Source organism: Osmerus mordax, chromosome 1, assembly GCF_038355195.1.
Source record: "Osmerus mordax isolate fOsmMor3 chromosome 1, fOsmMor3.pri, whole genome shotgun sequence".
Taxonomy (NCBI): domain Eukaryota; kingdom Metazoa; phylum Chordata; class Actinopteri; order Osmeriformes; family Osmeridae; genus Osmerus; species Osmerus mordax.
The window spans coordinates 3,695,255-3,708,452 of NC_090050.1; the positions used below are offsets into that span (position 1 = coordinate 3,695,255).

Here is a 13,198-nt window from a genome sequence, read left to right on the forward strand (position 1 = left end):
AATTAGTTGAGGGTTAACATTGGAACACCCAATTTCAGAATACACAATAAGTCTGGAACACAGTTTTGAGACATTTGATAAATAAAACATGTTTATTTACACAACTTTTCAAATACTAGTCTTCTACATGGGGACATAAAAATATATACAGTGATGTAAGGACTCATACTTTATAATCGAGTTGGTTTTGGATGTATTGTACTCATTGCATGTTGAGAAATTTCCAATGGAAAAAAGATGCATATGTACAGCAGTCTTCACTCACAAGCCTTCCATCTCTGGCACTAAAACACTGGGAAAATTCAACCCTTCACTAACACTTTTTTCCACATCTAAGCATAGGCGATCAAGCACAAGCCCTACCTCCTGAAACAAACTAAATACAAAAAAGGGAAAAACATCTTACTTTCCTCAAACGCAAGTACAGAAACATTTCAATCAACTCAACTCCGGTGCAATTATAATCTGTTTATATTTTACACCACCTATTTTTTTTCTCCACAAATCAGTATTCAGCTCACATTATGCATTTTCAAGAGTAACTCTTTCTCCCCTCACAGAACTTTGTATGTTTGGTAAGTCTCCTCTTTACAAGATTGAGTAAGCTTTGGTTATGACTTGAAGTAATTCAAGAAACTGGAAAGCAGCAAGTATGAAGGAAAAAAGAAATAACCCTGAATGGATACATTTGTAATCAAAAGGACAATGCATCATCAGGACCATTTCAACACGAAACTAAACCTCTTTCAGCACTCTACAGCATTTCAGTACAAAAAAAAAAAATGAGGGGAAACATATCAAAGGCCTGGTATATAGTCTAAGAGAAAGGCAAGTCAAAATTATTCAGGCAAAAAGTGTCCTTTAGAATATGCAGTGAGGAGGCTTCAGAGTACTCACCTGGAGCAGGGAACAGCACCAAAACCCTTCTGTGTACCACATAAGAAAGCTTTGTGAGGTGGTTACAGTTTTAGACTTGTTTACAGGTGTTCTTGCCAAGTATTTAGCTTTTGTCAATTAGCAAATGTCACAATGTGCTCCGTTTGGTCCTACTCACCCCCTTCCTTTTGCTTTCTGCTAACTGTTCTGTGTAACCAGTGTATTTGGAATATATTGTACAGACAAATGTCCATCACTAATTTTTAGACAGTGAACATATGCACACATACACACACACATTAGTTAGCTTGCTACTATCATGTTGTCAAAATGAAAGGAATACCTGTTTGTTTTCACTACACAGACAGAACATTCATTTCAAATGTCAGGTTGAACACGTTCATTCTGGGTACAGAGAAGAGGAACAGTCAGACGGTGAATACGTTCAGGTGACTTGGACTGGCAGAATGGCACCCGTCGGTTCCCCCCTCCCCCCAGGAAGTAGGAGGAGCCATCCATTACTGGGGTACACTAGCAGCGGCGGGCATGGGGGTGCTCATGGCAGTGGTGGCAGCAGAGAGGACAGGTGAGCCAGTCAGCGCACCCAGGGCAGTAGACGCCGGCAGGGCAGAGATTCCTGGGTAGAGGACAACACTATGGAGTGATACATCCTCTTTCTGGTAGCACTTGGATGAAGGCAGTGGCTGTTTGTTATATGCGCATTACATACATTACATGTTAGATCCTATCAAATAGGAAGAAAGTCTGAGGTAAACAGCTGGGTTTAGAAACAGTTGAAGAATTCAATAAGGCCAAAAATTATTGTTTAATATAAGGTTAATATGTTTAAATTAGGGCTGTTAAGCGAGTAAAACATTTAATTGCGATTAATCGCATTATTTCATATGGTTAATCGCAAATTTATTCAATTGATTTAATCTGTTCAAATTTTACCCCAATACAATATTTTTGTGAAATAACATTAAAAGGGTGTACTTGAACTTCAATTAATTGAATTGTTTTGTGTGTGTTTTATTCACTTACACAGGCTGTACAATATTGAACATACAACACATTGTAGGGGTGGAACGGTACACTGAAGTCACGTTTCGGTTCATACCGCGGTTCAGACATCACAGTTCGGTACGAGTTCGGTACAACGGAGCAAAACAAACCAGGTTCCTCTACGAGTGAATACGGCGCATTGAAGATGACATGTAAATTCCGATTGCTTCAGTATTTCTTTTGCCCTATTTGTATGTGTATCTAATGGCTGGTTAAGAGTTTTTTTTTGTCTCGTTCCAGTGATTGGCACACCTGGGTGATGGCGTCGGATATTTGTCATTTAGCACATGCCAGATGCGTTATATGCGTTAGCATGTCGTATTTCCACTCACATACCCCACAACCAGTGACGTGCAGTGGTGTCAGTAAGAGGCTAGACACTTGAATGGGAAAATGTGTCCAAACTTTTGACTGGTACTGTACATGTTGAAGAATACAGGATTGAAGTGCGCAAGTGAGTTTTTCGCTTGTCGTCTGCAGTGAACAGACAGTAAAAGCACTGCTTATTCAAAAAAAATATATATATTTGATTATGCGTCATCGTAACGTCTAAATAATTGGAATAACACACATATTGCATATACAAATCACAAGAATAAACAGTAAAAATACAAATACAAGTTTATTAAATAAAATGATTTAATAAAAATGTTTACGTTTGAATTTTGGCAGGGTAGGCAGTGCCTACCTTGCCTACCCAGACTGCACGTCACTGCCCACAACTGCTGAACAACGCCGACAAACAGTGCTTGTTTTATCCACCACTATCTCGCCTGTACTACTGTAACTGAATGGGAAACCGAAGTTTTCCCAAACTTGCAATCTCAAAAAGGCCGGTGGGACCTCTATCTCTCGTGGGTCGCCACCACTCGACATATTTGTCTTTAGTGCTGCTAGCTAGCCTATCTCACGGCGGCGCCAATCAGAGCTTCAGAGCTACAGATTAGATGTCCCTAAAGAACACGGGTATCTAACAGTAGTTCTGCATTACATTAATTAATTTGCACGCAAGTTTTATTTATTTTTATAGCGTGTATTCTCCGTGTAATTTCATGCACCGAACCCGTACGCCCTTACCGTACGGTTCGGTACGAATACATGTACCGTTACACCCCTAACACATTGTAATATATTTAGGAAATGTAATCTCAAATTGTCGAGTGTTGTCTGCCGTATATTACCCAAGCGAACGCTGTTGCTGCTAGCTGAGTGCTTTGTTTGCATGTGATATTTTGCTATATTTCAGTACTACGGTGATAACTAAAGTCAGCCTGACAATCAGTACACACAGCCTTGGTTTTGTCAACCAAGCTGTCGATTCCCGGGGTCAAAAAGAAACCTGTGTTAACGTCACTATTTTTTTTAATTGCGTTTAAGTGAGATTACGTTAACGCGTTAACTTTGACCGCCCTAGTTTAAATGCTTATTTTCACTATGAGACGTGGATATTCACTGATTCAGAGATCTCAGTCGAGCAAACAGGTTTAATTCAATCCACACGTCAGCTGCTAGATTTGATTTCATCCCATTCCTAACAACACGGTGATTCTTTCCTGTGCGTGTGTACTCACCAGTGATCATGCCGGCTGTGCTCACAGCTGTATTCCCACTGGGCAGGTTAGCTGAACCCGCCATTCGAGACTGGTCTTTCACAATAGGATCTGTGTGGGCAAAAAACAAGGCTGTCATTTTAAAAAAATGACAGCCTAAAACAACTGCAAATCCCTTGTGTTGTAGTGTATCGGGAAAGGGTTCCACGGTTTCTGGTCCTACAAACTGAACCATCCGTGTCCTAGAGGGATAAGTGGGAGCGCTCCCTACTCACAGAAGTAGGTGTGCTCCATGGCCTCGCGGGCTGTCAGACGGGCCTGGTGGTCGTAGCGCAGCAGTTTGTCCAGGAAGTCCAGCGCCTCGGGGCTCACCAGGTGCTGGTTCTCGCTGTGGACAAACCTCTCCCACCGCTTACGAGAGTGCCTGCGGGGAGAATGAGTCAGAGACAGGCTAACCAAAACAGTTGGGGCTAGGGTTATACTAGGGTTGAGGTTACCTCATACCAGGAAACCTTGAGCCCAAAAAAGTCACGTTAAAGGGGCTATTGATTGCAAAACCGATTTTACCTTGTCATAGTTGAAAAATGACAGTTTGGTGTGTAAAATAGACATACAGTGAATCTCAAAGTCCATTGAAACCTCTTTCCTATCAAAATTTCACTCTTTGAAACTGCAACTTGCAAACACTAGCTTTTGAAACAGTTCAAGTTGTGACGTCACAACTTGCAGCATCAACTTTGTCACGCCCCAAAATTTACATTTACCCGCCCTCAGGTTTTCTGGTCCAGGAACATAAACGGAGGTCGCGTAGATCTCCAACACTTTTTTAGCTAACTGCACGCTGCTCGGTACTTCCACAGGAATTACGAATAAGAAAGTTCATAAGTTTTCAAGATATTGAAAATGGAGCGCCGTAAATGCAGTGTTCCAGGCTGTACCGGGAATCCTGACACTTTTCACTATCTTCCCAAAGAACAAGACACTAGACAGGCATGGCTGATGTTTATCTATGGGAATATCCCTATTAAGTACGACCCTAAAGTATTAACTTGCTCGGACCAAGTCACCGAGGACACTTTCAAAAACCTGGGACAATGTAAAGCAGGATTTGCTATGAAGCTGTTGCTGAAAAGAGGTGCTGTTCCGACCTTAGGTTGGATCACAACCGCAAGCTGTATGATGTTGTCGCTAACAGTTACTAGCAATGCTAACGTATCCTGCCTGTATCTAGCATTGGTAGAATGTGTGATGATTTAGTTTATTGGCAATGGGGCTAACATTATTTCTTGTTCCTGACTGTGTTTCATTCAAATAAATAACCTGTGTTGTCATGTAAATCTACAATTCAAGATGCATGTTTGTCCATATCTATTTTTCAGCAAGATAGCTAGAGCTAACTGAAACTGAGTTGAATCACGATAGTTTGTTTGGTAATCTGTAGCTAGTGCTAACGTTACCCATCAAGTCAAGTCAATCCTGTTTGCTTGCACAGGGATCTTCTACGCTAGAGCTACGTTATAGACAAACATCTACCATGCCCGTCGAGTCAATGTTAACTAGACTCTAGCTCATCTGCTTTTTATTAACGCTGATTTGCAAGGAATGCAAGAACAGCTAGATAGCGAAAACGCCTAGAGTAGGCATGTAAACTAGTTTACCTATGCTCTTGCGTTAACAAGCTAATGTGTGATGATTTAGTTTATTGGAAATGGGGCTAACGCGTTATTTCATGTTCCTGACTGTGTTTCATTTGAATAAATAACCCGTACATGTAAATCTACAATTCACGATGCACGTTTGTCCAGATCTTTGGCAGGTTATTTTTTATCTAGCTAATTGAAGCTGAGTTGAATCACGATATAGTTTGGTTGCTAAGCTGTAATGTTCTACCCACCTAAGTCAATCCAGTTTGCTTCGACAACAGAATTGGAAACAACTAACGTGATCATTTCAAATGATATCTAGTCAATCTGTTGAAAACAGTGTTGTGTAGACACAATAGATTTATTTGTACGTTTTTGTTTCAAGTCTCCACCTTCGTTGTTTCAGTGAGTGCTGTTGGCCGTGTTGCGTCTTTGCTCCACAGCTTCACTCGTTGTAAACCAACCAATCAGCGCGCAGCTCATCTATATATTCATGAGAATACCATAAAATGAGAAAACCTAGCGTTTTTTCCCGGGAAAATTTCAGAGGATGTATCAAGGGGCATATAACAGCACCCGGGCCATTTTCAGCCCAACCAATGTTACATACCCTATTCGGAGACCTTAAGGAACAGTGTGAAATACCCCAAAAAAACAGTCAATCACCCCTTTAAAGCCATGAAAATAGTTTTAACACCACCTATAACATGGAATTTTCTTGTTTTAAATTCCATTTGATGTTAACACCATTTTAAAACAGAGACTGCATGTGTAGAAAGAAAACATTAAAACAGCAAGCGCATACCTTCCCAGGATGTCATTGAAGCGGGGTTCCAGCTCAATGTTGTACTTGTCAATGTAGTCATACAGGTCTTCAGTCCCCAGCACCTTGGCTATCCTCACCAACTAGGGAAAGATAACGGGTGGGGGTCAACGAATGGGTCACTTCATCTGTAGGTATTGTTACCATTCAGACCAGAAACACCACAGCAGAGAAAGAAAAGACAGACAAGGTGAGAGAGAGACAGAAACAAGGAGCAAGAGACAGTGAAAAAGACAGTGTGTGTGTGTGTGAGATTACCTGGTCATAGTTATCATGGCCGTGGAAAAAAGGCTCTTTCCTGAAAATCATGCTGGCCAGCATGCAGCCCAGACTCCACATATCCAGACTGTAGTCATACATCTGGAGGACAGAAGAAACAGAGAGACAGGGGGTTCATGTGCTGGCTATGAGAACAATGTACGATGATTATTGATGGGAGTCCAGCATCATATCTGTACAGGAATAACTCAACCCAACTTTTCAACGACAAATACACTAGGGATATGCCCTTCAAGCAAAAACACAATTCGATATTTGAACTGTGTATTCGGTACTATTCCATGGTTCTTTGGAGACCGATTCAGGCTTTTCACAACTGTCTTGTTGGTTGATTTGATGCAATGCTCATCTACATTAGGCAGAATCCAAAACAGAATCTTCTTCCTTCGTCTGGTGACAAAGCTAGTCAGTGATTGTTGATCTATGGATGGTCCTTCTTCTGGGTGATCGCTCACAAATTACTGCACATGTTGGCAGACTAATATGCTTGCATTACCTGGAGAGCTTGCACTGCACCTTATATTCATTATTATTTTGAAGGAGATCCTCACAGAACTATCTGAGAGCTGTAAGAGTCTTTGGCTGTGTGTGTTTCTACCGTTTACAGCAACACCCAATATCAGCGACAGCAACCAGCTTTGAGGTCCATTACCACCACCTTCTGGCAGTAATAATGAGTTACTTAATACCAGGCACCGGCAAGGGAAAACAATATTTAAGACAAGACGATAGTCGCATAAACTAGATGAGTACTAGAAGAGTTCCACCAGACAACGCACCTGGTAGTCGACTAGCAGCTCGGGTCCTTTGAAGTAGCGGGATGCCACCCTGACATTGTACTCCTGTCCTGGATGGTAAAACTCAGCCAGACCCCAGTCAATAAGGCGCAGCTGAGAACAGAGAATATTGCTGTATATAATTTAAAAATATGATTATTGTTTTGGCCCATAGTGTTATTCAAGTGAAGGTATGCACTGAAGGATAAAGACAATGTATAGCATATCTTGAAATTGAAAACCACCTGACCAACGACACTACCGTAATCAAACAGCAATTATCCTTCTGTCCACAAGAAGTACAATATGTTCCACTTACAGTCAAGTTAAATGCATTTATTAAACAAGGCCCTTTATTGGTGGTGTCCTGGGAAAGTGTTTGGGAAAACAGACGCAGGCATCCACCCCATTGCGTGTCAACACTCACCTTGCGGTGTTCGTGATCAATCATCACGTTGTGCGGTTTCACGTCCCTGTGCATAATCCCCATGCTGTGGCAGTAATCGAGGGCCTACAGAGCAAGAGCCAAAACACTATCAGTCAGCGATTAGGCTGTGTTTTCTCCATGGTAAACCAATAATGGCCAGAGGCGACAAAAAACAGAGGTTGTTTTCTACCCAGCTGTGTGTCCACGTGCACACTCACACTTTGGTAGGGAAATCACAGGCCCTACCCTTCAGCCCAAATCCAACAAGGATTCTTTCAAGAAGTCCACAGGGATGAACGGTATGGCACCCACCTTGAGGATTTCGTACATGTAGAATCGAATGTCGTAGTCCGTTAGAGTCTGGTACAATTGCTGGCAGTGCAAACACAAAAGTGTATACGTTTATTACATGGTTGTCTGTGTGGCGGAATTAAGCTAACTGCACACTTTCTTTGGGTACAGTATCTTCTGTCAGTAAAGAATATAATCAACACTTTGTGGCATCATCACAATGTGCCCGTGATGAACTGAAAGAAAGAGACGCAACGCTGGACGTGTATCTCCTTCCACACATACAGGGGAGGAAAAAAGCATGTCAAGAAAGGAGGTTTCTCATATGAATACAGCGACACCATGTCGGAAGATCTCCTTGGGGAACTTACAAAAAAGATGTGTGACCTTACCTTAAAGTCAGTATTGTTGACATGTTCAAAGACCAAGGCAGGTGTACGGGACTGGAAAAAGGACGGGGGGGTACATGTTATTTCAGGCCATCTGAATAGACATTTTTATTTTTCACTATGGAGCAATTGTATGGAGCCTGGTTTCTACACACCACTGGGTCTTTAACGATATCTATGAGGGAGATAATGTTGGGCCCTCCTCTCAGGTTCTCCAGTATCTTGATTTCACGCTTGATCTTCTTTTTCTTCACAGGCTGTACCGGGGGATAAACACCATTAGGATACATTTTACTCTGGGGTATTTGTCTAATAAACACACACACACCCACAGTACGGGCTGTGTGTGTGTGTGAAGTGCCGCCTGCATGGCCCCACCTTCAGTATTTTCACCACCACCTTCTCGTTGTTTGTGATGTTGATGGCTTCAAAGACCTCACTGTACTTCCCACGTCCCAGTTTTCTCACCAACTGGAAGTCGTCTTGGTTTCTGCAAACAGGAAATAAAACATTAGCCCCCCCCAACTAAAGACTAAACAAAACCTCCAACAAAACTTTGATGACAAAAGGTAGAAACGTTAGACTTTTGGTTTGAATATATCACGAAAGCCTCTGGTTATCATGTCAGCCATATGTGTGTTCTACGCACCCCCATTCCACCACATGAGACTCGTAGTCCCAGTACTCCCTGGGGCGGTGTGTGTTGACCTCTGTGTACACGCGGGCCCGGCTAGGCACGGGTCCTGACATGTCCCACAGCTTGGCAGAGGTGAGGAAGGGGAGGCTGTTACCACACCAGCAAAGGATGGATGAGGAAGGAGGAAGGGAGGGAGGGAGGGAGGTAGGGAGGGAGGGGAAGGAGGGGGGGTAAGATCTCTTCCTGACAGGGCAAGGGGTTTAAGGGGGGCCTCGGCTGTGGGCAAGGGGCCACTGGAGGTGCCTTGGGACAGCTAAAACAGGGAGGGAAAACAGGCATGAGTTAGATATGAGGCACTCATCCAGCATCTATAATCTAATTAGTATTCAATTTCTCCCCCAGATGGTGAGGCTAACTCAAAGTATTCAAAGATTTCCAAAGACGGGTTTCACAGCAGTCAGCGATATATTGTCACCTATGCTTGCAGTTTAGACTGACAATCTTGCGAGGCTAAAACAAGTTCAACAGCTCTACATTTGAAATTCAACAAATAGTATCTTTCACCACCCATGAAGTATTGACACACAATTACTGAAGCTGGATGGAGATCAGCAATGTGATTATTGATCTCGTACGAAGGGCTGAATCAATTCTCTCAATGTCATAGATAGTAACCCATCAGGCTAAATATAGAAACATATAACAAAATGTACAAAACATTTTTTAAGAAACCAACACAACAGCGTCATGCCCTCGTAGCCAACGCCATACCAGTAATGGTTGTGAAAACGTACCATGAGCTGACAACGTTAGCTACATACCTACAACTTGGGTGTTGACATTGCATATGTACAATGCACTGAAAGGTGGTAGAAAATCCAGCAGACACCAGCAAGTTAGGTGACTAGTGACTAGACATGGAAGTCTAATCGTTAGATACCGTTCTCCATCTTATAGTAGGTTTAACTGCTACCTTACAGGCTTGCTTTGTGGCTGATTTATATTCTCTAGCTAGTCATAATACAGCTAATCATCGTTAAAGACTTGCTTCCCCTGTACAACAAACTCTGATTGCCTATTGTCGAGTCAACCATCATAGGCATATGTTCCTAGATTTAACAACAGAAGCCGGTCCTACATATCTGCTGTAATGTATGAAACTATTTCAATCAAGGAAGGACAGTACATTTACTAATTTGGAAAATATACAGAAGTGATTAGTGTACTGTAGCTACAGAAATAATCTAGCTGGCCGGACCGATGCCCATTAACGTCCGCTACTGTAGCTAGCCCACCACAAATTAGACTAGCTACCTAGGATAGCTATCTAGATAGATTAATAAAGTTCCAATTCACAGGCGGTTTACAGATCCCTGGTGCTGCTACTCAAGATACATTTTCAAGCGCTATCTTAGGCTAATGGTAATGCTAATACATGATAGTTTGTTAGCTACACTAAACTACGAGTGGCTATGCTTAGTTTAATGAACGTGAGGCACACTACGAGCTAGCTAAAGCTAAGATAGTAGCAATGGGTAGCTAAAGAACGAGTCTCACTAGTAGGCTACTGTAGCAGTCTGAGCTAGCTAACACATAAACCAGCTAGCTAGCTTTGTACTAACGCTAGCTAGCACGCCAACCCTCACTAAACGAGCGATCTGAAATATAGAAAGCTAGGCTACACTTGTTCACACCAACTCCAACATTTTTATGAATACATACATTTGACAACGGACCCAATGCCCAAATCCACACCTACCTTGTGGAGTAAGTCGTGATCCCAAATCTTATCAACAAATCTGACTTTTAACAAAGTTCCTTCCTTTCCCTCTGCTGTGTACTCGTCTCTTGAGTGTGATTTCTGCTGTCTCAGAGACAATATGGCTGACAATACCGCCACATAAACTACTTACTGGACCGTATACGGTCGAGGTACCTCTAATCAGCCGAAAAATCATTTAAACTATATTTTTTTAGAAAAATATCTTGAACTAGTTTTAACTGAATTATTTTTGCTTTAAACCAATCGATTGTAGGATTTGGACTATTTCATATATATCTTGATATGGTCGACAATAATGAACTTTGACAAGTTGGTCGTGAGCTGTACCGCCCGCCTATGGGATCTACCATCATCGTAATTACAGGAAGTAAATATTACCAGAGAAAGGAAGTGAAATGTTTCGGCATTTATTTTGACTTGTTGTCTGTATATGAAATTTGACTAATACTGTACTGTATTCAACAACCGGCCGACAGCCAACATGAACGAAATGCGATTTAAAAAAAATAACAATGATTCAAGCACGAGGACTAATTTGCCCCATACTTTTATACCACAAGGGGGTGAAATTTTACACGGCATCTACTTAAGAGATGGTGAAACTGGCACAACGTGCTTTTTTCTGCAGGTAGACTTGCACTTTTGAGGTTCATGTTGTTTAATTTGTAAATTGTTTAACTAGGCCTACATGCTCTTATGGTTCTTCCCATTGGCACTTATTTGCTTTTCACAATGTATGCTTTATGTTTGGCTACCCGCAATGTTTTGGTGCTATCTCGTTGTTATGATCAGTGACCTATGCACTTTTGTAAAGCTCTCTCTTGGAAGTCTCTTTGGATAAAAGCGTATACTAAATGAATAAATTATCATGTAAACGTATAATCAATGCGGGTGGGTGATACTGCAAAATTTGGTATCGATCCGATACCAAGTAAATACAGGGCCAGTATTGCCGATACCGATACTTTTTACTTTGAAAACAACTCACAGCATAGCGGGGGAGCTGGGGGAGGGGCAAAGTGAACTTGAACGAAGTAAGAGGAGCGGTGTTTGCACAATCACTATGATGTAAAGGGAGTTGTGTAGCCTACTGAATGTAGAGAAGAGAAATTTAAACTTAAGTATCGATCTTTTCACGCGAGTATCGATCAATACTGATACCAATGTTGGTATCAATACTATCGATACTTTAGATCGATCCGCTCACCCCTAATATTAGAATCAGAATCAGAAAGGGATTTATTCGCCATGAAAGTTTGCACAGACAAGGAATTTGCTTTGGCAGGAAGGTGCATACAATAAACATATACCTAAAATTTAAATATGTGGACTAACTATACTAAGGGTACATAAACTAGCAGTACTAAGTGGGATTAGAATAGAATTAAATATACAATAAAATATAAGTTGCCGTAAATTACAATATAAAAATACAAATATAAAAAAAAATACAAATGTACAAGATACCAACATAATCAACATGATCACCCACAATGATACACCCTGAAGAAATTTATGATCGACTTGATATAAATATAAACTGCATATTATGTATTTTTTCAATGAAGCTGACAATATTACCGGACTTAAAAGGCTATAAAAATGATTGGTTGTAATTTAACTAGCGTAACCACACTTTGTCACAGTAATCACATCATGTTTTTTAAACATGGACAGCACTCAGTCAAACATTGTTCCAGAGGTTGTTAGGGTTAAATTTTCTGTCTGTGAGGCTATGTATTGTGCTCCATAGGATCCTTGATTGAGGATATCCTTTCAATAATTGCTCCTTGTGTCTTTCTTACACACAGTTCACTCAACAAAGACCTTAGTTAGAACACAAGGAAACTGGCACAAAATACTTATACTTAAATACTTGAGGAGTGTCAGGACATGCACACAATGCACACATTGAGATATAACCAGCTTGCACATTTGAAAGAAATTCTCAACTACACAGGCTGATCTGTCACTGCTAGCTTTGACAGCTCCCCATAACCCAAATGAATCTGTGCTCATGTAATTGTGAATACACAGAGCAGCAATTACTGTGATGTAGCAGTCTCTTTCATTCCAAGAAGATAGTTGTGCGCTCATATTGTTTCAGAATTTAGAAAACAACAAGAAATCTCAGAATAAGTCGCCTTTTGGCCGCAGTGTGAAGTACCCCTCCCTGTGTCTGAGGCCCAGAAGCAGGAGCAGGAGCCAGCGACACACAGTAATCAGGGCCCAGCCCCGGTAGACTGATATTGTCTGTGTTAATGTCTCAGGGATTTCCTACACTTCCTCCTGCACACTGTAGGGAAACAATAGCTCCCAAAGTGTCCATCGGGTGGAAAGTGTATCAACAGCGATGCTGTTTGGTACACACACACATACACACAGGGGCGTATGCCTATGAGTTGACCTAGGGTGCCCCCCACCCCCTAGTGTTTTCTTTATGTTATGTAAGAATCAGAGAACTAGTCAGATGCCCGGATCGGCCTGATAGAGAGCTTTATAAGTAGACGAGTAGTGAAGTTAGTGAAGCTAGTGATGCTTTTGAAGCATGGACATGCCACAGCAGTGCAAGGTAACTGAGTTAGCTGGTCCTGACTTACATACAAAATTCAGTATTTCTCCTGGCAAGCACACACACACACAATACTGTCCCCCTCCC

At 41.6% G+C, this 13,198-nt stretch overlaps 1 protein-coding gene across 1 annotated transcript; it reads right to left on the minus strand.

Moving 5' to 3' along the window:
- Nucleotides 1–69: 69 nt before the first annotated feature.
- Nucleotides 70–10,618, minus strand: csnk2a4 (casein kinase 2, alpha 4 polypeptide). The gene is made up of 13 exons (XM_067233127.1): nucleotides 10,516–10,618; nucleotides 8,769–9,069; nucleotides 8,498–8,609; nucleotides 8,275–8,376; nucleotides 8,123–8,173; nucleotides 7,752–7,811; nucleotides 7,440–7,523; nucleotides 7,016–7,126; nucleotides 6,216–6,317; nucleotides 5,940–6,040; nucleotides 3,767–3,915; nucleotides 3,513–3,602; nucleotides 70–1,513 (listed from the first exon to the last, which is right to left on the minus strand). Exons 2-13 carry the CDS (start codon nucleotides 8,867–8,869, stop codon nucleotides 1,395–1,397), a joined length of 1,182 nt encoding a protein of 393 aa, XP_067089228.1. The 5' UTR covers nucleotides 8,870–9,069; nucleotides 10,516–10,618; the 3' UTR covers nucleotides 70–1,394.
- Nucleotides 10,619–13,198: the final 2,580 nt, after the last annotated feature.